The 27,569-nt window shown below is 27.4% G+C and overlaps 1 protein-coding gene across 1 annotated transcript in view; it reads left to right on the top strand.

Annotated features, from left to right (window-relative positions):
* Window positions 1–27,569, top strand: part of LOC100163518 — a 41,625-nt gene that overhangs the window by 5,640 nt on the left and 8,416 nt on the right. The window contains exon 2 of the mRNA XM_029487883.1: window positions 960–1,106. Coding sequence (XP_029343743.1) covers window positions 963–1,106 — 144 coding nt within the window. The 5' untranslated portion in view covers window positions 960–962. The remainder of the gene's footprint in view (window positions 1–959; window positions 1,107–27,569) is intronic.

Genomic DNA, 27,569 nt, shown 5'->3' with positions numbered 1-27,569 from the left:
CAATCTGTCGATATTTAGCGAGAACGACGACGACACGGCGCAGCCGAACTGCAACATATAATATTAATAGCAATATCAATATCGTACGACGGAGTATTGTTTCGTGTGTCGGACTCATTTCGGACCATGAATGAACGTGTTTTAAGGGCGGTGACGACCGTGAGGCGTATGTGGAGTGGGGGGAAGATTGTAGGGCGCACCAGAATAACAACGCCGTCATATATTTTATCGACTTACGAGACACGATAAAAATGAGAAAACAGTATCAGTGGGCAAATTGGTAGCGTTAGTGCAACGTATATATATATAACATGATAAGTTGACTGTATACAATACACGCCATATTATAAACATATATATATATATATAAATTATAAACATATATGTATAATATATACATAACACACTGTGGTGGTGATATCGTGGCCGGCGCTGGTCGCGTACAACCCGGCGTGGGGGTGTGGCGCTTACGGGGTATGACTCACGGCCCGCATTGGCCGTTAAAGCACGTGACATCGGAGCACCGTTCATTCATCGCAGACCTTAACGTACACCCACTCGCAACCCCGTGGAGTACGGCGGCCGTCACTATAAAAATCTGCACCCGAAGCTCGAGACTCGAACTCTTCCGATCGCACGGTCAGTCAGCGCTCGTGGTTGTACCTATAGAAGACAACAGTATAGCCTACGACTAACAATATATATATTATACATTCATACGATTTTCTTATCTTCCGTTACTACACACAAAGGTAGGTTTTCATCAGCGGCGAAATCGTTTGGACGATATTATTATTGTTATAACATATTGTGATGTCATAGCGTTTATTATTGTATAATATTATATGACCGCGCAAGCCATATAGATCCTCGAACCAAACGACTCTGGTTTACGATCTATAATTTTGTTCAACATCCTGTGCGCTTAATTTTTGTATTTGTGTTTTGTTCTCTTCTAGACGATGGCAGGTAAATTTTCCGCGTTGTTTCTCGTCGGATTCGTGGCCGCTGTGGTCGTCGCCCCGTACATGATGGCAGAGGCGAGATACCTACCCACCCGGGGAAATGACGACCGGTTGACCAGATTGAAAGAACTGTTGACGGATGTAAGTAGCTATATGTATTTTGGAGTAAAAAAATAAGCACACAGAACGCGTCCCATCCAACGTTCGATTTGAATCGGTTCGCCGAAAAAAGTTATTTATACCCAAAATATGTAATGGCTTTTCGTAACTGATATAGTTGTATAGAGGATAGTTTTAATAAAGGAATAGGTATACAAATTCAAGTTTTCAAAATAATGACATTATTAAATTATTTACAAAACAATTTTGTAAAATATGGTTTATTCGATTGTTTAAAAAAATTACTCTACGAACAAACTAACACGAATTAACTCCTATTTAAAAGCAAAGAAAGTATGATTTTATAAAAAAAAAACTTATAAAAAAAATTATAAAGAATTGTATTAATACAAATACAATTATTTAATAAGTTGTAAAATAAATTCTATTATACAATGAACTGATAAAATGTTTTAGATTTAGGTACGAAAGTTAATTTGTTATTTAACATTTTTAACTATTGATAGTTTTTATAAAATATTTTTAAACTAATTCATAAACTATATTATATTAGATAATATTCCACGTAAAAATGATTTAACATAATATCGTAACAATAGTACAAAATATGTACAAAACATTTAAAAATATTAATTTAATTTAAATAAAGGTTAATATTATTTTTAAAAACAAATATTTTCTGATAGAAAACGAAATTAGTATAAAACAGTGAAAACTGTTTCAATAAAAAAAAAAAAATTAAAAACTTTTTCATTCAATTCAACCGTTTTGTATTTTCATAAAAACCATCAAATCAATGCATCTTATGATAATTCATGTTTATCCGATGTTCCTATTTTAGGGAATTATTTAATCCAAATAACGAATTTGACATATTTTATATAATACAAAATTGTCAACTAAGTATTAGAAAATTCAAAGCAATATATTTTTTTAAATAATGTACATTTTACATTAATTACAGTTTTTACATTTTTTTTTTATTATTTTTTTATAGTATATAATAAAATATTATACGTAGTACTCACATAATATTTTCAAATGAATAATAGTATACTAGTATAATGTAACCTATCTGTTATTGAAATGTATGTAAATAACTAGGAGCTTATTTAATACTAAAAAATAATATTTAGGCAATTTTTTGAAAATTTAATTAAAGAAAAAAATTATTATTGGTGAATTTTAACTGTGGTAATACTTAATTCCCTTTTTGTTTTATTTTTTTGTATCTATAATCCCTATGCAATTGAAAAAAATATGACGAATTTTTGCCATCACAATATTTTTAAATCTGCAAAGTGCAAAGTGTTAAAATATATATAATGTATAGTACACTGTATATATTATACATTATAACATAAGACGTGACGATCTGTTGATTTATCAGCATATTTTTATCATTATGAAAAATGGTTATATTTAATGTATCCATACATGCAATGTGGACTTGCATTGTGTTTTAACAATGCCTTTATAAAAATGCTAAAAGATAATCGTTGATGACTTAATTACTGTTGGGTGAATTTCTTTTTTTTATTTTAGAATCTTTTTGAATTTCTGTATTAATTTTTTTTTTACTAATTAGTTTCCATGCAAATTAGTCTAACAGGTAGATATAATACTAATTGTATTTATTTTCAAAAAGGTTGATGCACACACATAAATATATAATATGTAATATAATATTATTATATACGTATAATATGTTGATCCTTTATTAAGATACTACGGGAAGAGATAATATTTAATATTGTACGGTAAAAAATTGTGTTCCGAGAACAAAAACCAAAATTTAATGACAAAACCAGAATACCATAGAATTTTATATTCCAAAAAATAGTACCTACTTTGTAAGCGAAATTACACATGTGTATAATAAGCTGCATAAAAACATCGTGTAAGTAAATTACAATAGTTACCTACGTCCTACGTGTTTGGTACCTATATGGTCAGTGAATTATAATTTTCATACAAAAAAGATTGTTTATAATATGAGATTAATTCGTAGATAATACTTTGTAAATTATTAGGAATGACATATTATTCGTTTTTAATTCTTTTTAACATATATTAGTAATTAATATTATGATATCTGTCTGATAAATGATAATCTAGGTACTGTGATAATTATGTTGCATTCTTCATTTTTTTAAGGGGTAATCATATAATTTATTCATTTTGTTATCAGCTGATGGACAGTATAGTTAAAAACGTGTAGTTATGTTAATTGAGAAGTCAGATGCACAGATATAATTCAATAACTTTTTTGTTTAAAAGATCCTGATTTTTCCAGAATACTGAATTTAAAATAAAGATCCATTTATAAACTATAATATATTATAATATAATCAAGCTCCACTCAGATCGTTTCCTGACTGCAATTATTTATGTGTAACACAATGAACGAATCGGAACGTGAGTCTGACCACTATTCTCTGTACATAGTAGGTTTTTTTTTTTGACATGACAATTTGAACATAATCTGTCGAACCAAATGGTATACTTTTTACGTGGATTTTTCATAAACAATGCGAATGTATTTATAGAACAGCCTTTGAGGGATCAAAATCGTTAATAGTGACTGATAATAGCTTACAATATAAACGTCCAGTCGAGATTTTTTAATTATGTCCCTCGAAACTAGAAAAACTTGTCGTATATGATAATATTATAATCAATAAACATTCGTGATAATTACTAATTATCACCAATCTATGTTAGAGAAAAAATGATCGGCAGTTATCTAAACTGAGCAATTTCAAGAAAATATAATCATTTTAATTTGGCACACTTTAATATTAACACATAATACATCACATTTTTCTATAGATCATGTATAAATTGAAAAATACCAATGCAGTAGGTTCCTACTCTTTTTAATCTAATTTCTTTTGAGTAAAAATAATCATTTTAATAATTATAATAAGTCGGAAAGTTTGATTCTTTGAATATAATTTAATAACCAATACAATTTTATGTATCAAAATAATAAACGCTTACATTTTTAAAAAAAATAAATAGTTCACGAAATATACATATATATTTTTTGAGAACATATAAGAAATATAAACTCGTGACTTATTCTTTAAATAAAGAATTAATTTAATTATGCACCTAGAGTCCTACATTACAAAAGAGTTATACGTTTATTCTTATAAATAAAATTACTTTTTACAACAGCAGTTATTTAATTCATTTAAAATGTCTGTATGGTACCTACGGCAATTATGGAACCTACGCAAAGGTTCGACGGGCTGGACATAATATTTTCTCTCAAGCCTCTTGTTAGATTCAAATATGATTTTAAATATCTTTTGTTTTTTTACTGATAATGAGTATTATAACTTTTTTGACTAATCAATATTTGAGTTCTTAATTTATAATTGTCAATTACCTTTTTCATATGTGTGCTTTGAAGTTTGAATTATTATACTGAACCGGCGAAAAATAAATGGTATTTCAGTTATATATTTCTGTTTGGAATTCCACCAAGAGTATTATATGATATTTAACTAAAATAATCTATTGAACCGGACTAGATATTATATTGAAGATAATAATCATTTAGGTTTAAGATACTTTTATGACACAGTATTGAACTTACACATAAATGTAGTAATATTTTGAAATAAAGCTATTATAAAATGCATTTATATTATTTTCTACTATATAATATATTATACTTAATATTATATAGGAAATTTATGACTATGACAGTATGACGCGTAACTCTAAGTTGAGTAATGTACCAAATAATTTCGATTTGAATCCTGCATCGTACTGACATGAATTTAAGAGCTTATAACTATTTTTATAGGAAATAATTAATAGCACATGCTTGAAAAAGCTGAACAAATTCTTTGAATATTAATAACAAAACATAATACAATGGTAGATTTATCTATTTTTACTTCCTTACAACTGGGGTTTACTATTATATATTGGTCGAAAGATTTTAAACGTTTTTCTTATAATAGATAAACTATTTATTTAGGTATATAATATTCTAATATTGCTGTATCCCACGACTTCAGTGCAGGAGTAAAAGTCCAGACTCACTATTTATAAGTTTAAAATAACTGTAAATTACCTATGTAAGTTCATACTATACCTATAGTACTATAATACTTAATACTATACACATGAACTATACAATTTACTAAAAATACGTCCGTGTATTATATACGATATAATATGTTAATAATATGTTAATAATCGTATGTTAATAATCCACTGTTATTATTATAGGATGATTTAAAAAGGACAAATTTGACTAATTTTATAATTATTATAAAAAAATCATCAAATAATTTCATATCACGTTATCGGTCTTTATCTATCATACCGTATACATATTACGTTTTTGAAACCATCGCACAAAATAATTATCTTAATATAAAAAAGTACGTTGTCTCCAGACGGCAGACAAACTCATAGTTCTCCCATAATATAAGTAGCCAAGTTATTCAATAAATATCAAATCATATTGTGTTGTAAAAAAACATAAATTGATATAATATATATATTAATCATTTTTTTTAGTAGTAACCTACCTATACTAAAAAAATTGTGATTCTATAATAAAATGTATTATTAACGTGAAAGTTCTATCAATTATATTTTTAAACAGCTAATTAGATACCTTAAAAGAATTAGGTACTCCACTTTGAGTAAACACCCATATAATTAGACTTTGGACTAACATAAACGATATCCGGGTAAAAATCGCATTGTAATGTTACACGTGGGAAAACCATTCATAATGAGTCAACAATAATTACACGATTAAAAAATATTTAATTATTTTTATTAGCGGAAATGTACAACAAACGCTCCTCGGTGAGAACAGCCGGTTTTTATATTTTCGAGACAACAGTACTAAATATTAATAAAATACCATAGGTACTTTGATGGACTGTAACTTTTCAAACAATTCATGAATCCACGTATTGATAATCAAATTATTGAACTCTGGTACCTATCCAGTAAAATTAACATATTAAGATATGTATATTGTATAGGTATAGTATAAAGGAATATAAACTATATATTCGGTTATCAAATATAGTGTTGCCAATAAGCGCCCTTAACAATTTGAATTCCATTCATATTTGGTTCCCGGTCGCTGATAACAAATATAAATTAAATACCTACGTAGAACTTGGACATATTTTTTAAATTTAAATAACATATTATTTTTGACAATTTAATCAAATTTAAATTTTTTTAAACTTTATTAACATTATATATTCATAATAATAATATGTACATATAGCCATATAGGTACATAGGTAGTAAGGAATTACTTTGAATATATAAACCATTAAACCTATTACAGAATTTTTGTAAAAGGTGATAAAAAACTGAAAACAAAAATTGCGCTTAAATGTCCTTTTATAACTGATTCATTTTTTTTAAAACTTATGTCAATTTTTGAAAACAATTAAAAAAACTTCATATTTACAATCTACGGTGATTATCTTCTCTATAAGTAAATCGACTGTTATCATTTACGACGCCAAACTCAATATTATATTCTAAAATAATGAAAACCTGTCATACGCAGTTACGCAGGTCATCCTACAGGGCTACAGTCATAGTCAACAAAAACTCAATTGTTTTTACTGATGAAAATAAAATACATTTATGTGTGTCTTTGAGTTTTTATATATACACGCAGAATAAAATGTTTTGAACTATAAAAATAAAACGAGTCTGAGAACTCCTTATTATTTAATTATTGTTAAGCTATTTTAAGTACCAATTTTTTTTTAACAATTTACCTTCGATTACTAATATATGACACTCGAAATGCCCGAGTTTACTAAAATTGCCTCTTGATTTTATAAAATATTATTCTATTCAGTTGCCTCCTCTATTTTAGGTAGTTAGCCATTTAGTACTGGAATCGCTTCTGATAGATAAATTAGTCTATAGTTTGAAATGTTTGAATATTATTTTGTTAAATCTCAACATTGGTTTTTATTTCAAAGCCAAAAATAATTAAAATATAGTGGTGTCGCGACCTGCTAGCTTAACTATAAAGTCTCACTCGTGTCGTATAGTACGGACGCTGGGAGGCATCTACAGTCTGTTTAATCTGCCTTTTTATTTTGACCTTTATTTATCATAAATTGTTCTTATTGTTCTCTTTTTAGTTTTTTGTAACATATTGAATAAAAAGGTATGAACCAAAAAATAATTACAAACGTACACATAACGGTTAATCCAGAAATATACATGTCCACAATTACATTAAAGGACAAATTAATAAATTAAATAACAAATCAATATAAATGTGTGATGGCATAATGATAACAATTCAATATCCCTATGCTACCTAATAATACGAAAATGTTTTTAATATGAATATAATCATAGTGAATAAATAGGACTTTGGCTACAGTCAATACCACGGTAAATAATCAGTTGTAAAAAGTAATATTTCAATAATATTATGCCAACACAGCAATAATTGGTAATAAAACAGAATATAATAGCAAATAATTATACCTATGCTGACAAATAGTAGGTACAAAAAACGAAAATATTTTTGAACATTACGAAAATTGATATAACACACGCACCTATACTAACGGTCAATTAAATTATAATCTAAGTATGCTATAATTGCTTCCGAAAACACCTGGAGGAAATTGGAATGAAAAATGTGCGAGCCCCCTCTATATATCCTACAATTTACTAACACCTAATCATGTATAAAAACGAACGATTTCAATAAATTCTGATAAGCTTTGTTATAGGTATAATATAGTTAGTAGGTACATACTACATAGGTACATCATACAAGGATATTATACATACCACTAAACATTGAAACATTTATGCTTTTCTTTAGTTTGTTATTAGAAAAGTAACTATTAATATTCGATTATTTTCTCTACAAACAGTCTTATATATTTATGGGAACAAATACTGAAATACGATACCTAATATAATATCATGTGAATCTTGTTTACGTGGAGGTAATTAAAAGTCAAACCAATAATTATCTTATTGTGCCGTCAAAACATATATTCGTAAATTTATAGATAATGTAAATATTATATTATTATATTTTAATTTCCGTGTATTTATTTTAAGATTAAATTGAACATCCTAAGCAACGGACTAGATCAAAGTCAAAAGTTTTGTATATTGTATTGGTTGATTACGCTAAAATTGGGACTAAAAGTATAAAACCATCTGCTTTCAGATTAAAATACACTGTGTCACTATTAGTTATAAAACACAAACACTTTCAGTGTACTAAAGAAAAAGAAATTTAAAAGAGTCATTTCCTAGAAGTATAAAGTCACATGAGTGTAATCGCTTAAATCATAACAATCTGGTTAATTGTTTTATGTAATCCAAAATTTTCACTTTTTTCCGTTCATCAACTTAGACGCACGCAACAATTTACAAACTTTACGCGTGAATCTTTGTTTCCCACATTTCTTGTTTTCTTTTTATAAGCTAAATATATACAGTCATACAGAACATTAAAACATGTATTGTTATTAATTATATCATATAATATAGTATGCATTAATTATAGTTTCAATTTAAATAAGAAAAACTCTAGATTTAACGACAAAAAAAAACATACACCCATTAAAAAATAATACACAATTCCACGCAGTTTCCCACTGAATTTAAAAAAAAAAATTAAATGCGTGCCTTCTATAATATGCCTATCTATTATTACTTTGTTTCTATTTTGTTTAAATCATATTATTAAATAGAAACAACACTCAATTATTATAATATTTAAATCAAAATATTTATTATCAAAAAAATCATCTGAACACCGTTTTGTAAAAAATGCATATTTATTTATGTAATTTTTCTTTCGTTAGTACTCTATAACTATATTATAGGCTTAAGTATTAATATCAGCTAAATAATAATGCAATTTTAGGTTAACAACCATAACAATTTATTATTAAATCAATTGGTTACTATTTTATTATTTGAACTAATATCATTACAAAACGATTATATTTAATAAGCTGTATCTATCTACTCGAATTTAATAAGATATAATTATTAGTTACGTTAATGTATAAAGGTGATAAAGGATAGAGGATGACTGTTATAAAAGTTTATGTATAGAATAAGTATGGAAGTTATATAACAATTAAACTACTTTTCATGAGCTGTTAAGTAGAGCAAGAAAAAAAATTCCATATTTAAAAACAATAGTTACAATCCTTTCAATATAATTAACATGTTCACTCTTAAATATTTAAGTGGATTATTTAAACTATAATTAGATAGTTGAAATAAAAGAAAACTACCATAACGCACCACCAAGACTATTATAATAAATTATGCAATAATTATAGTTGTCGAGGATCGTTTAAATTACATGGTACAAAATTATAATTATAATTTACACTAAATGTGTGGCCCAACATTATGTTGATTTATAAATTGTATACAATTACAATTTACAATATGTACAAGAAGAACATAATTACATCTACTTGATAATGAATTTAAATTACAATTTATTTATTTATATTCAACTGGACTTGGCATTTCTATAAGTTCCCAGTAAACTATATATGGGTAATTCCACGAGCACGCTCGCTTTAAAAAATGAGTGATTCTCGTTTGAAAAAGGAAGTTGTCGGTAAAAAATCTAAGTATTTGAAAAATTAGTCCTTGAGTACTTTTAATATTTATGAAAATTATAATTAAAATTATTTTATTTCTATAGAAAATTGCAGTGAGCATGCTCGGTGAATCATTTTGAATATTTATGTTATATGATTAAGGTTTTGAAGAAACAATAAATTGTTCATATTTTATGAATGTAATTTTAAAATCAAATTTTGAACGTTTTCTCGTTGCAATACCCTTTTGGCGAGGTATTAACATTAACATAATATTTTTATACTTTAGAAAATTATATTAACATTTTATAGCAACATTGACGATGTTTAATAATTTATGAAACCAAAAAAGATAAACAGAAAACTATTAGTCAAATACTGCGAATATAATAATGTCGAAATAATATAGTGGTTTATGCAAATTAAAACGCAAAGTGAACAAATCTAAATTGTTTATGTTTACCAACTTATTTTACGGCACAAATAAAATAATATCATATTTTGATAAATTGAGTATAATATACTCATTTTCCTACAACACTGATGACAAAACAGCTTTAATGCTGTGAAAAATAAAATACTAGGCGTGTAATTATATCATGTGCTTAGCAGGAGTATAATATTAGATGGGGTACTATAGTAAGTAATTGGTATACTACAATATTATTTAGGCCAAGTTAGAAAAAAATTAATAATATTAAAAGTGAAATACAAAATTATTATTCAATATTTTAAATATTTTATCGAAAAAATTGTGATTCAGCTATTAATCGATCAAGAAAAAAAATGCATTATGATTATTACATTATTACAATAAGAGCACGTAGGTACCATATTATATAGGTACGTTTAAGAGAAGTGAAAGTGCGCTGATCGTGGTGATTCGCCAAGTATGCCCACCCCATTTTTCCATTTAATAATGTATTTATTCAAATTCTGAATTTTTGAATACGTATACTACGAGAGACCCTATTTTGAATAACTTAAATTTGTTATCTATACCATTTAAGGCACTCCTAGTGTAACACTACAAGTGTCCTGTGGTAATTGGTGATACCAACTTCTTTTTTCAATTAAAAACTTACTATTTTACTGTAAACTCTTAAGCAGATTTTTTTTATGGCTTAACAAATCAAAGTAAGTAATAAGAAATATGGTCTATACTTATAAGTATATACTCACAAAATCTAAAAGTTGGAGTTTTAATAAATACATAATTGAACAGGGGTGATCATGCATGGTGAATCGCTTTGTATGTAAAATATAGTTATTCCCGTGGCATAATTTAGGCGAGGAAGAGAAGGGAATAAAATTCGATTAAAAATGTGATCACAATAATATATCATTGGACCGGAACGTATCAAGACACTACACCAACATCAGATTCACTTAGGCAGCTATATTATACCCAACACTATTTTCCTGTTGTATTTGTACCAAAGTAGCCGGTAGGTATCAAACAGTTCGACGAGCCAATAACATACCCAATCAATGGGATTGATTTGGTCGACATTTCGAAGACTATGACGACGATGATCATAATTTATTGTAATAATTACACAACAGGTGCGATATTTTACTATTTGTATGGTGCACTGTGCACATGTCAGCAGATAATGTGATTTATATACTATACTGCTTTGATTTTTGTCAATATAATGCATTGTAATGTTATGTATTAATAGTGTACTAGGCACTGTTATAATATAATATGGTGATGTCGAAGTCTCCGTCTCTCAGTATTGGGACGGTAATACGAATATTAATTATAATAATATAATACATCATCATAATAATTTATAATTATATTATATCGATCAGCAATCATAATAAAATGTTTATGAAACTCGCTGGCGGGTAATCGTTCTATTCTGTAATACTATTATTATATAGGTACTCGAACAATATATTATACAAATATTATATATTATCATTGGTTATTTGGTTATAGCTAGATAGCATGTATAGGTACTATATATAAAATCGATGATATTACATACCAAAATTATTACAGATGCAATTATTGTCATGAGTGGCTGATTCAAAACGTTTTAAACAGACGTATTCTCGTCTCTCGACCACGGCTATTATAGAGTGGATTGCGATTTCCAAATAGTCTATATAAACATGGAATTCAATTAAAATTGTTCACTATACGTAACTTCCAAAGATTATTATATCCACGCGGAAATCAAAAAATCTCCATCAACTAATTATCACACTTTATAGCCATACTATTTTAAATGAACAAAATTCAATACAATACACCTACTTTTTTAATTTCAATAACACGAATGTGATATTAAGCTTTACAAAGTAGCTATTACCTATTATAATAAACCTGCTTCAGATTTAATTACGACCTAACATATATATATATATATCTATAAATAGATATTGCTTTTTGCCTTTTTCTATGATTATACATACATTTACTAGCGAGAGGTTAAATAATTAAAAATATTGTTACACGTAAGTAATGTCAGTTTTTAATTATCAAGATTCAAGATAGGTTTTTAATTTTTACTAATATTATCTCTGAAATTATAAAATACCGCGATACCTGTACAGAATTATAAAGACAATTAAAATATCATTGCACTATTGTATGGTGTCGTTAACATTATTTAGTATTACATATTAAAATATTTCAAGTATTAACCATCTAGCCTTACATAAACTATAAAACAATTAAACATATTATAGATAATTATTATATTACATAATTATGCGTTTATTGCCCAATTTATATTTAAATAGATATTTAAAATTGAAGTTTTGTAATTTTTATTCAACAATAGTAAATTTCTTATAAGGAAATTAATATTGAGAGAATTCAAATATATTATAGAAAATTTATTTGGTGTCCACCAATGTATAGGTAGCAATGCAAATTTATTTTAGCAGTGTTTGCTTTTGGCATATTTACACTTTATAAAACGACCAACCAATATACTATATATGTGTAGCACGTTTTTACTTTCACCAAAACGCTTTACAAATCTAAATCGAAATTTTGCGTTCGTGACCAAGGTTTGTACATGTGAAAATTGTTCACTTTAAATTAAAGAAAACGGTTTTGACTAAATTATTACTCATTAGTATTCCTATCAAGCATTCGGCTCCACAGGTTTCAATAAAAACAAATCAAAGAATTTCGTTTTTGAAAACTTAAATGTTTATTTAACTCTAAATATTTAATAATAATCCATCGTCTTTATTTATATATTATTTGAAAATTTACTTTCTACAGTCATTAATTGTTTCATTAGTAATTGCTGTATAACCACAATTTAAAATAATAGTTGTCATACATATTTAATTAAAACAATAGGTATGCACCACTATTTAATCAAAACAATAATGCATTACTATGTAATATTACACAATATATTCTATTCATGTTATTTATACAATTTATATTTAAACAAAACGAAATTCTTTATTTTAAATTATTAAAATTAATGCAAAATTAATTATTTACAATACCGAACATCATGTATTTAGTTTTTATAAATTATTCTAATAACCATGAAATAAAGATATCGTTTAAAATGTAATATATATCTAAGAACTGATTTATCATAAAACTTTTTTTACCTTTTTTTAAAATACATAATTAAGAAAGTTCAACTACTTAAAAAAATTATGCGAGCAAATAAAACTACCACTAAAAAGTGTTATAAAGTAAAATTGTTTTTTACTGTTTCTTATGAAGAAAAATGGTTGAACTTTAAACTGTAACTGATGATGACACATAAGCTTTTGTAACTACGTTTACTTGACTTAAGCTATTAAAAATGAAATAACAATTTTAAGACGTTAATACATTTCCCAACGATGTTATCAATTTACAAATCAAGTAAAATTGTATGGAGCTTGATATCTAACAAAAAAAAAAAATAGTATATATTTTTTTTTTTTATAACAGCCCATTCGTATTGTGTCAACTTTCAACGCTTAGTTATTTTTATCTACTGCAGATTTCATAAATAAAAATTCAATTTGTATACCTAACACTCAATCGCATTTGTTTCAAAGTGTTTTTATTAAAAACTTTCTAAGATATTTGTAATGAAAAATTATGAAAACCTTGTACATGAATAGTATATAATTATAAAATAGTTAATTTTCAACTATGGAAATATTTATTCACAATATACACTATAGTCTAGACTCTAGACCATAAGATAGCATAACGTTTCAGAAGTTAGTCACAATTCAGGATAGGTACTTTTATAGTTTCAATTCATAAAAAAAAAATTGTTCATTAGCCACGATAGTTCAAAGTTTTATACAATTGTTACGTTTTTGAGGGGCAATAATATTATACAATAATTGTAATATTATAAGACTGTGTTGAGTTGTTCTAAATATTCTTGTTGTGAAATAATCAACATTTAAAAAAAATCTATAATTCTTAATTTTTGCCCGTGTCCGAATGCTTCTTTGGATAAGATAGTGTTAACTTTAAATTTTGAAGAAACGTATTGGTAGGTGGGACATTCTAAAGTTATGGGTCTTAAGGAGGGTACACAGAGGCATGTTCCGCACATGGGTTTAGCTTGTTCGCTGCGCCATAGATGTGAGTGTGTAAGTCTTGTGTGTCTAATGCGGCAATGCATACTCTGGTAACCAATTTTAAATTGTATCAATACAATTATGTATCATATTTTTAATATTATAATAACATACTAATAAGGACTTTTATTAAAATTCAAACACAGATGATCTATTACATCATCTATCAACGGATGTCTTCAAAACTTTGTAACACGTAGTGCACCTTATTGCACTGGGGGTTAACGTTGAAAAGTGATTAGTATTTGGAAAGTGTAAAAGTAACCCTAAGACTTACACGCTGTTTTAAAAAGCATTTAAAATGATGAACAACTTTCTGAAATAATTTGTCTAGTATGTCGCAGAGCCAAATGTGACGCCAGTACGCCATTCAATATCTTCGCGTAATTAGATGGTTCTCTTTAAATTTGTTTTCATGCGTTATCAATTTACTATCAGGCATAACTTATTACTGCATTACAAATAAATTCCTTTACAGCTAAGTACATCATGTATCGTGAACGTGATACATACACGGCAAACAATGTCAAGGAAAGTGTACAGAAAGCAAGCGTTAATATGATATGTCCATTTCATTTGATGATTTAACCATAAATTGACTATAATATACCAATGAAATTCAAAATTTCCCAACAATAAAATATACATTTTTCATTATTATGAATTGACTTGCTTCATTATTATTATTCATACTTAGGCAATATGCAGGTATAATACTGGCACGTAAACGATAACTAAGTGATTTAATTAATAGCATAAATAACAATATAGAAACACACCATATATTTTATTCTCATAGACATTGTTATTTAATTACGTGAAAATATGGTGTACACTGACATCGAAAATGCATTTAATAAATAATCTGCTTATTAATATTATTATTATTGTATATATATATACCTACACACAAAATCAAAATTCAAAATTGCCAATTGGTATTTTTTTTTATAAATTTAAATAGTGAAGTTGATATAATAGTAGTTCAGTCATTAGAAAAAACATTTCTAAACTGTTTCTGTATGGGTGCACTCTAAACATATATATCTATAAAATATATACCCGACAGCGTATTAAAATGATTTCTTAATGATAAATAATTAATACCCAAATTAAAATAATTAAAAACAATTTTAGTTATAATTATTCTCATTTACAAATTTCCAAGTTTTTAGTAGTTACTATACCTATCTAGTGTACCTAAATCCCAAACCCTAAATTAATATTAAAATTTGTTATTGCTTTTTTTTTTAATTATCACAATTTGCACATTTCATACGTAATAATGATAAATGTATAATTAATAATATATATATATATACTGAGTATAATTAAGAAAAAGTCAGTAGGTATTACAGTTTTAATAACTATACCTGATTTAACTATAATATAATATAGTGTTTCATAAAAATGGGTGAACTATAATGTAATTTAGAATATATTCATCCTTTATGGTAGGTACTTACTAATTTGTAATTTTTAAAAGCTGTGTCCGCGCCACAATTATAATAGTCATAATATAGTAGGTTTACAAATAAAACTAAAAACAACCACTAGGATAATTAGGTGGTGCTTAAGGTGGATTGGAGTTTGAATGAATATTTTTCCCGTGAAATCCAATTGGTAACCAAATGCGTGCAGCCTTATTACGAATTTCTACTCACATTATTTCTTTTTCCAGTTGCCACTGTACTGTTAAAGGTCTTTTTTCGCTGTGTGAATAATAATGAAGCATTGAATATGCAACAGGTTCACTACGTTTTTCGTTCCGCAATAATATTAAACCATCATACGACGCATATTGCATACCTATATGTATAATAACATTATTATATTGTGTATGTATGTATCTTGCCTTATATGTTCTTGTTTCTAAAGTTATGTAAACTCAACACGAGCGCAAACCGTCGTCCAAAAATAATATTATTTGACTTTTGCGTTGCGATGCAGACTACCAACTGAATGTGAAATAAGTAACAACTAATATTATTAGTGATATTAATGATAATTCTATTATATTGTATGACGAACGATTTCGATTATCGATTGTCTCACTCGATTCACAAAAAGGCCACAGCGATGAACGGGGCAAATCTGAATACGAAAAACGATGGAATATGGAAATGCACCGTATAGGTATATACGTAACGATACGCAAGGGAATATTATTGACTTAAGAATTATTTGAAACACTAACGATCTTAACACACATCTACGTAATAAGTGATAATACATTATTTAATATTGTATAATAATATATGTTGTTAATTGTCATAAACGTATAATGAGTATTAATGATAGGTTGTGTAATAGTGTTCACCGTTATAATTATTATCATACTAAATCTAAATTAATGCCTAATAATTAATATTTAATAAGAAACCGGACGTTTTACAATAAAATCACGTTGTTATTTTTTATAGTACACATTGGTTCGTGAAAAACAAGATGTCGTAGACTCGCAGCTCTTAAAAATAACTCAGAATAGTGATTATTTATTATTTTTAAACACGGTACAAAAGAATATTATGGCAAAATATTAGTTTGCCATATAAATATAAAATGTTGTATACATTGCTTGCTTAACTTTTCATGGCTTGGGGTGCCTTGCTTTTTAGGCTATATCGGATCTTGCTAAAACCCTGCGCATCCAACCAAAAATCGTAAATACGCCATTGCGTGTAATGATATATTATATGAATATGACTCTAGTATGGCAATAATAATACAACCCTTTAAATTAAACTCAAGACGGTCTTAGATAGTAGTCGGGTTAAAATAAGATATCTAGTCTTAGCGAAGGGGGTTCAACGGTCTACACTATTATACGTCAAGCTGTGCTCGGTCGACCCGCTCGAGTTTCGACGTATAATAAATAAATGTTTACAATTTTCAGCCGGTTTTCACTCATGTATACATGTATTTACATTATTATGACTTATTGCTGGTTGCCTCTTTGAAAGCAAACAATTTCCGCATTCTGGTCACACCGCAAGCACAGCACGCATAACCGACCAAATTTGCAGGCCAAAAAATAAGTTTAATATTGCAAATTGTTAAACAGGTTGACTTAAAAGTTGCTGAAATTGGACTCATTTTCATATGCCCTCACAGTGTATACTCATCAATAACCAGTTATGATTTATGAATTTGGATGCGATTGCGTTTATGTGGTTTTCTTATAAAAAGAAAATAGGATTGGAAAATTCCATGGATATGTATTACTGAGAGGTTATATACTAAAAATACCTATAAACAAAACTGTACAGGTGATTTCTGATTTTTGCTCGGTTCATATTTGTTTTTTTTTTTAACAATTACCTATTTGTAGGACTTTAAATTGAAACATCGAAAATCGGACTTCTTACGGAACCAAATTTGAATCTCTTCTACAATTTTGTTCATAGATGTTTTTCAATAAAACCACTCGGTAACCCATCATATTCTTTGAACGCAAAAATATGTTTTTAAAAGAATTTTTCGCGTACGCATTTTAGTGACATGTCCTCTTAAGCGACGACCGCAATTATTTTCGCATATGTATTATACATATGCGAAAATACGTGTCCAGTGCCCAAGGGATTCAATGGTTTTTACCACGTCAATTAAAAAGTCCATGTTTTAGGGATTTATTTCTTGTAATGTCATTCTATGTATTAATTTAATATTTACAATCAGACACCGGGAAACCTCTCGAAGCACACGCGTGAACGACATCAGTCAAAATCACCAGTAAAAACAATCTTACACTGTTGTTTAATAATATATAATATTATATTGCCTACCTTCAGAAGGATACACGCCACCATAGCACATCAATACGCAAAGGAAAAATAAAAAACTCTCCTGCTAATGTTGTGTTTTTCTCTCGCGCTATAACGATGTGCTATTAGGCTGTAAATTATAACACCGCCGTGGCGACAATGACGCGAAATCCATTTTTTTCCGTTTCAGAAACTGCCGGAAACTACTCGAATTCCAAAACGGAAGCTTGTCGTTGAACCTCAATTTTCGAACGTTGGAAAATAGTCACATCTTGTTTTATTATAATCATCATACTGATAAGCAGGGCTCGGAAGTTCTAGGAAATGCATATTTTCATTGGTTCGTCCTAGAACATCCAAAGTAAGATACAAATATGTTTCACACTTCTCTGATGTCATACACGAAATTTTATTATGCTATTTTTTTTGCATATTTATGATTTTTATTGCTTTTTTTGGGTATATTTTCATAATAAACATAATATAGTAAATTATCACATCATGATGAAAATGATGATTAACTTGGTTAAGAAATAAATAGACCTTATAAGTTATAACAATTATAACTATAGTTATTATAGTATACTTTTACAAACATATTTAAGTAATTTAATATTTTTGTTAACAGTTTCAGTCCCTGAAGTCTATGAGCCCAAAAATGTTATAAAATTGTAAAATTACATTTAATTTTTTTTCTAATAAATTTGTAATTTTTTCAAGTTAAATGCATATTTTCTAATTTTTCGCGCTATTTATAGCGCATACTTTGGAGTTTTTAAGTTCATATTTAAGAGCTATTTTAGTGCTACAACTGCCGAGCCCTGCTTATAAGTTAAAATAATTATTTGTTATGTCGATTAATATTTTTATTTCATGCGTATTTTTCACTTTTCTTTATTATTTAGGAATCTCTGTAAAAACCTGTCCTAAACAACTACCTATAGGTAAAAGATACCTAACAACAACCCTAAAATACATTTTTTTCCACCTAATTACAATATTAAAACTGCTGTTTAATCTACAAAATGATATCATCTCATCGAAAAACGTTCTAGTGCAGATAATATATAAATGTATACTTTATACACACTGACCAACTTACGCGTGGAAATGAAAAAAACGTTTTTTAAAAGTTCATAAGTTACAAAAACAATTTTTATCAAAACACTACGTTTTCGATAATGCAACAGTAATCATTTTTGACACAGATTTTTCACTTGCAACAGTCATTGTATTGATACCTATAGTCACCATAGTGAGTAATATAATAATAATAATATATTATATTATATATCACTATTATTGTGATATAACTGAACAACAATAATTCACATACGAGTTCACTTCTAATGATTGAATACAAACATAATATGTAGTATAAGCACCTATACGTCCTATAACATTCAATACGCACTATAATAGTATATACAACTAGCTATCGTGTGTGTAATACAAGTTTCCTCACCAGCTGTCATATTCGCCTTATTGATACGGTATCACCAATTTTACACAACAAAATTTCTCTTATAAGATTCATTCAGCGCTCACAACAACGCCGTTTTAATCACCGTTGATCATTATGTTTTAATAGACTTGACGATGCCGACAATTTAAAATTTACATGCATAACGTCTTTCTAAATGGGCAATAATATAAAAATCTTGTGTTCAATAAGAACAACACTCAAGTGTCTAACCGACAATTATTTATTATCCAGATTATTATAATTAAATTGTGTGATACTTTGGTGTACATTTATTTTTCAGAGCAAACATAAATGCGCTTTGATATTAACCAATTAATTTTATATAATATTATGTAATATTACACGTAGACAAATATTAAATAAATATTTGTATGGAATATATTACAAAAATGAAATGTGGGTGTGTTATTTTATTTAGTAGGTATTATAATATAAATTCAATGTATCTAATACTCATCAGTCGTCATAAACTGTATAATATATAATACATATATTTTTAAAAAGACAATTATAATTTATATATTATGCTCGATAATGATATTATATATTACTAGCTGATCCCGTGCACTTCGTTACCCGTTAAATGTACTAACTGTATATCGTTTAAACTTTGTTCAATGCGTTATTTAATATTCGGTGTGTGATGTTCTAGATTTATCTTAACTTTTCTGTTGCCCAGGATAAAAATTCTGATTCACAGCAGTACATTATCAGGTAGGCAATCTACCAGCGGTAGATCGCTGACCCCGTGCTGTTTGTACGTAAGTGTATGATTTAGCTCTAAAATATCAAAGTTATACCAAGTTTGTCGTTTTTACTTAATTTCACCTACGATGGATTAATATAATTAATCAATACAAAAACCTAACCTAACCGTTCTAAAATCCGATGAGTAAAAAAAACCAAATTTAACCCTTTTTAAATTAGCCTATCTTTTTCCCAGTGGTCTAATCTACCCACAAACATTCTAACTACTGTGTGATTAATATTGTGCACTTAAGAGGCCATAACTCCGGAATTACTTATAGTACAGCATAAAAACTTAGATAATAGCCGATTCTCAGACATATATATGGATAAAAATAATAATACTAATCAACAAACATGCCCGATTAACCAATAGCAACCAATATATAATACACTATTATTTTTTTAATAATAGTATTATTATTTTTTATATATATAACCAATAGCAACCATTTATAAACAAATATTTCTATCGTAAATAATAATATTTTTATTTTATTTTTTTCTGGACAACCCTTATCACTTAGGGGTATGAAAAATAGATGTTGGCCGATTCTCATACCTACTGAATATGCATAAAAAATTTCATAAAAATCGGTCAAGCCGTTTCGGAAGAGTATCGAGACTAACATTGTGACACGAGAATTGTATATATAAGATTATATTTTATTATTATTAATATTTAATATTTCAAAATTTTGCAAGAAAAAATGTGAATAACCTAAGTATGAAATTCAACTCAGTAACCAGTAACATTGAAAATCATATTTGAGTCAGCTCCTGGTATTCTAATTCACATGTCATTATTTGCATTTTCACATGCATATTTCACATGAAACAATAATATAAGTATCATAAATACTTAGAAATCGATATCAAAATCGAGATGGATCTGGTTAAGTCATACACCAATAGAGAATGCAATTGTCATCGTGATAACAATAATTTGCAATTATAAAATATATCACTGAAACCGATCGTAAACAATAAATCACGTTTCATTTTACACGTAAAGCCATTATTTTCAAGTATTGTCCGATTTTTTTCTGAATATAACTCGAAGATCTATAGAATGACAAGTCATACCATAACTACACAAAAATATTTAGTAGATAGATCAAAACATTTCATGTTCATACTTGACCAAATTATATTAATACAGGTAAAGATCATTCCCAAGTAATTACAAGTTTTCATCTATTTATTATTTGATTATAACATAGGCATTTTTTAAAATGTAAATAAATTGATAAACGATGATTGATGAATGAATAAAAACAAGCGCAAAAATAAAGAGACATGCTGGATGCAGACACCGGGTGTTGGGCACTCGTCTCCTTTCGGTTGTCTCGCCGCAGAACAGTGGTGTACCTATTGTTTAATTATTTATTGATTATCATACATATTTTTTAATGTAATAATAAATCAATTCATTTGAAAAATTAATGTGAGCAGAACTTCGTTAAAAACCAAACTTGCTGTGATAAATTCAACATTTTCCGCAATAAGCAGACGATAGTAAAAGTTTCTCATCGCGGTGATTTATACTTTTAGAATCAAACAATTACTTCTTCAAAGTACCTACCAATATTATTATGCTATACGACTAGACTCTAATAGTCAATAGAGCTACTGTAGCTCAGTTACATAAAAGTATAAAACTAAAGGCAACAGATATTAACACAAAAAAAAATGTATTGTTAACCAATATACTTTGCTCAGTATCAAAAATTTAAAAATAAATAAAAAAAACCATTGATATAATATAAACTATTAAAAAAAATGATTATCAATACCTATTTGTAAAAGTTAATTTTGATTAATTTAATTCATATCGAGTCAAAAATATTCAAGTTATAAAATGATTTTAAAATGTTTGTTCATTATTATTAATTTTAAATATATTTTTAGATTACAACAATACAAAAGGTTTACGCAAATAATGTCGGTGACTAATTTTCCTAATAATTAAGTTTGTAAATGTATTAAAATGTATGTTAAATGTCATAAATTATTGTGCAAAAGAGAAAGTAAAAATAATATTGCATTTTAAGTTGAAAATAATTTTGTTGATCCATTTTTAAAACACAATAATAATAGAATGTATGAAATCATGTAATAAGGACATCATGGTATATATAAATATAAAGGTACAGAATATTGAATTAAAAAATATGTCACCAAAAGTTATTTCTTTGGTTATAAAAGAATATTTGGTTTATTTATTTTTACGGATATAATTTAATACATTTTAATAAATTAGAATATTCGAATGATATTTTTATTAAAATGTTAACATTTAATGTGACTTAATACTTGAATAGTTAAGTATATACTACCTATATTAATTTTATTATAATATTACTAAAGATGTTAAACTTTATAAACAGATCAAAAAACACTTTAAAACTATAATTTTATATGTGTAATACAAATTACAAATCATAACAGATTAATGTACTATGTATTATTTTATCTAAAATATGTAGCCATATAGGTTACATTGTGACAATAGTTATGTGTGGTGTAAATGTTGTATCAAATTATCCAAAATACTAATAATTCACCAACAGTTTTAAATCTAAATAACTATTTAATATTTTTCAACTTTATTTATTTATGATATTTTTTGTGTATTTAACATTAAAATTGTCAAGCCAAGCTTCTATAAGAGCTTACAACAATATTCATTAAAACTTGATAAACTATATAAAATCTTTAAATTTATTCAGTACTATTTCAATTTTTAAACAATCATCCAGTTCTGTTTCTGTTAGCTGACTGTTAAATGTTGAACATGTCTAAAGTCGAAAACAATTAGAAAAGAGGAAATGAACTCATAAATCTTTTCTCCAGACACACAAGGCCACGATTGTTCTTCACTTAGAAATATTCTTCAGTGTTGTCATTAGAGAATAATTTAAAAACATTTATGTTGTAAAGCTTTAATTTAAAATAAGAATCTATACAATATATTTCATTTTGAAAATGAACGTTAGTCCATGAATGTAGCCACAATAATCATGAAAAAGTACTTATATAGACATTTAAAATAAATTGTATGAATAAAAATATTATGTTGCTTGCCTATAGATCCTACTGTCAAAAATGAAAAGAGGCATTTAGAATTAATGTAAGAATTAGATATTTCAAAACGTGGGAATAAAAAACGTTTTACAAGTACAAAATAAATGATTTTTGAAGTGCTAAATATTGACGATAAAAATGTGGCACCAGACGAAACGTATAAAACCATCATTATTACATTATAATATATTATATTATGAATAATAATCTTATTTCATTGAGACATTATTTGACTACATGTTAATGTGTTATTTCAGATTTCAGAATAAGTAAGAATTAGTTAGTTTTTTTTTTCGATATCGTGACAGAATTTAACGTGTTTATAAACGTTCCAATGAAATTATTATCATTGCTCGGAATCTTCGCGCTGTTACCAATAGATTACGCGTGACTTAGGTACGGCTGCTTGTAGAGCGGTTGCCAAATCGTTTGCTAATAGATTGACATTTCCGGAGAACTCGGTTAATGGCATTATCGGCTTACGTAAAAAAAAAAAAAATAGTACACAAGTGATTTTTGTTTGACTTGCAATACGATATTATAAGTACACACACGCACACGCACAAAATGTACCTACATATCGTATACGTAAGGGTAAAGCAAATAAAACCACGTTGAATAGAAGAAAATCCATGTAACGTCGTGCAATTTCCTTTCCATCTAGTGTGCGTGTGTACTGAACAATGGGAGACACATGGTTTTTGAAGATCTAAGTGAAAGGAAAAATGGACGTGAAACATGTTACGTTTGACAGGGTATTGTCTCAGATACAGTGCAGGACACATGACGCTATATGGGAGAAGAAAAAATACACGTCGAAAAATCGACACGAAAACAATATTTAGGACGGACTACGTTATTAATATAATATATTATATTATGACGTGTTTGTTTACAGTATGTTTCACTTTAAATCGTGTTGTCCGAGTGGTCACATTCTTCTTTGTGCACGCGTGCATACAAATTTTAACTTAATAGTAGGTAGGTAATATTAATAATATTATTATGTTACAAAATATTATCACAAACGATATTTTACGCTCTTGTTATAATGTAGGTACATATGTTTCTTTATATAAAATTCAAAATCATGACAGTATAGTATAATTAAAAGGTATAATCGTTTATGTTTATTATAATCAGTAAGTGGGTGTGGTAATAGGTAGACAATATAAAATATTTTTGTCTCCTTCAACCATTTTTTTAGTATAATAGTAGGTACTATTATTGTTTTGACTAACGTCAGTGTAGTATATTTTGTTTTCGCCATCCGGTCGATTAAATTCTTAAATATTTCGAATTAACAACACATTAAAACACTATAAAATACAATATTCATAAAAGAAGAATCTAATTAAACTTGTAGGTAGTAGGTACCTAATAAACAATAGTACATTATTATACATTCTGATAAAAATGCATTTGTAGATTTTCGGAGATTCGTTTATTTGAGTATAATATATTATTGATGGTATAAAAATGTTCTATTCTAATTTCTAAATAATGCATTTCACTAACTATCACATAGCTATTATTGTAAGTATTTTTGATATAGATACAATATTATATTATAAATGATTAATTATATATTTTGTGGTTGGAATATAATGTAATACCTATGATCTATATTGTATCTCTATAACAAATTGCATATTGTATTATTGTGATGTATAAAACAAGATTAATATGGCCAAAACACAAACGGCGTTCATAAGATCATCGGTTTAATTTCGTGGTCCTATTTAATATGCATCACAATTGGCCAAACAAACAATTTACTCAACCATACTAAATCGCTTCAATATATTAAATTATAATCGATACGTCTACCTATTTAATGTGTGTTCGATAAATACGTCTGAGTGAACCCACACAACTATATAATGGTTTTAGGGTATCTGGGTATATAATGAGTTTATTTTATCGGTGACAGCGTTTTTACACTGATACAAGTATTTAGTATATACGACCGAAATTCAAAAATTCTGAACTAATACATCGTTAATAGCACTTAACGAATCATCCCTAAACGATATTTCATAGAAACCTTTTAGAAAACTGGTCGAATATGACTAAAATATTTCATCAAAATATTAGGTTAAATACTAATTGTATTTTGCCAGGATGTCGAAGCGAGGCGACCGTAGATTAATGTTTGTTGGCAATTACGCTAAATTCGATTCTGAAATAATACAATTCTATCTGCTAATAATAATATGACAATGAAAACTACAACTCCAATTTTATGCGTGTTCGTGTGTTTTTCAGTTTTTATAACTCTAAAACTAAATCGAATGGATTCCTAAAAATACGCAGCTATATAGATTTCAACATTTTACTTGCATAACACAATTTTAAAAACATTCACTGAGCCTATAACTAACTTTTATTCATAAATCATAATATTATTATAATTTATAAACGTCGGAACGAAATACTAATCGTGTAACACCTAAATTGTTTAGATCATTAGAAGTTTATACTCAATAATGCGTCGATAACTACAATATTTTGCAATTTAACTAATAATTGATGTATATATCCCACAGACATGAAAAACCGTCCAATTTATTGTAATATAATAAGTATAGCTCGTTCATCATAATTAGATACAAAAACATAACTTATGGAACGTACAATGAATATTAAGATACAATAATATTAGCACGTTTATTTGCTTATAAGTTATAACTACTAGATTACACTCTTGTGGCAGTCTGTCAGATTTCAAACGTATTATTAATGTATATAATTTTTTCTTTTTTACTTCTTTCTATACTCTACAGTAATGATATTAATTTAGATTTGTATGAGAGTAAACCTCGACAAGTTAGTTTAAAGGTACCTATATAATTATCGTGTACCTACACGTATTTGGTTAAGGCACCCAGTGCCCATGCCATTTTGACCTCAAAAATACACTCTGAGGGAATAACGATACCATCTTGTAGAATCAACCAAATTTCATAATTTTTTTGTTTAATTGCATATTCTACAGCCCACCTCAATCTCTGTTTTTCAATATTTTATTCTCAAACTTTATAATATGTCTAAAAAAATACAAGATAAAAAGCATTTTTAAAAAAAAATTTTAATACAATTATTTGAAAAAAACACAAAATCAGAGATTGATGCGAGTTGTAGGAATTCTTCTTCTTTCAGATAAAAAAATAGTCATAAAAATCCGACAATTCTACAAAGATTCCCGTAAAGTCATTTTTTACGATATAATACACCCTATCATACAGCCCCCCCCCCCCCATAAATAGTTATCGGGTGGTAGATTGGTGGAAAAGTCTTATAATTGAGGTGGCAACTAAAATATAAAATATAATTTTCAAATGTATAGAATTGTGGAAAATTTGAAATACACGTACCTACGATATAGACTAAATGCGTTTATGCTGTCTGCAGAGTATAAATCGCTCAATTTTGGTTTTAGAGTAAAAATACCTATTATAGACAACACATACGGGTGAGACGTCCTCTTAAATAAGATAAAAGTCGACGCGCTAATCGCTCATTTTACTTATTTTGTTTTTGAATTGTATAATATGAATAAACAATAAAAATAATGTAGGAAATTAATTATTTTCATCCGATCATACCTTATAATTTTGAGGATAACAATGCAATGTATTACAAATATTTTCACAACCTAATCTAAAAACAAAAATAATAATAAATTATTAATGGTTAGGTAGGTATACAACACCTATATGTCTGGTAGCTGTTTAAATTACTTTTGGCTCCGATTATATTAAACGCGCGTGGTATAGAATCTATAAGGACAGTATTTCGTAATTATTACACAGATTGCTTTATCGTAAAAAATTATGACCGTTGTGTTACACACACGTCATGTACACCATTTACATTTTCCAAACTCTATACATGCAACTTATCATTCATTATTAGGAGCTCAAAACCATATTTTTTCACGGCTTAGCAATAAAATGATAGCCAATATCTATAGGTACCTACTTATTTGTTTTTATCGTTATCTAAATGTTATTTTACTATGTTATACACACTTATACATTATTGGTTAGGTTATATAGCCTAAAAGTTTAATATAACCGTTCTAGATACATTCCACCCGACTAAAATTTCCACATAATGTCTGATACACGTAAATTACACTCCTTCAGCGATATTCAATGTAAAAAAGACATATCTAACTGTATGTATATCG

Source organism: Acyrthosiphon pisum, chromosome A1 (genome assembly GCF_005508785.2).
Source record: "Acyrthosiphon pisum isolate AL4f chromosome A1, pea_aphid_22Mar2018_4r6ur, whole genome shotgun sequence".
In the NCBI taxonomy this organism is placed as follows: domain Eukaryota; kingdom Metazoa; phylum Arthropoda; class Insecta; order Hemiptera; family Aphididae; genus Acyrthosiphon; species Acyrthosiphon pisum.
The sequence above is the reverse complement of the archived record's forward strand: the minus strand, read 5'-3'. Positions and strand labels throughout refer to the sequence as shown.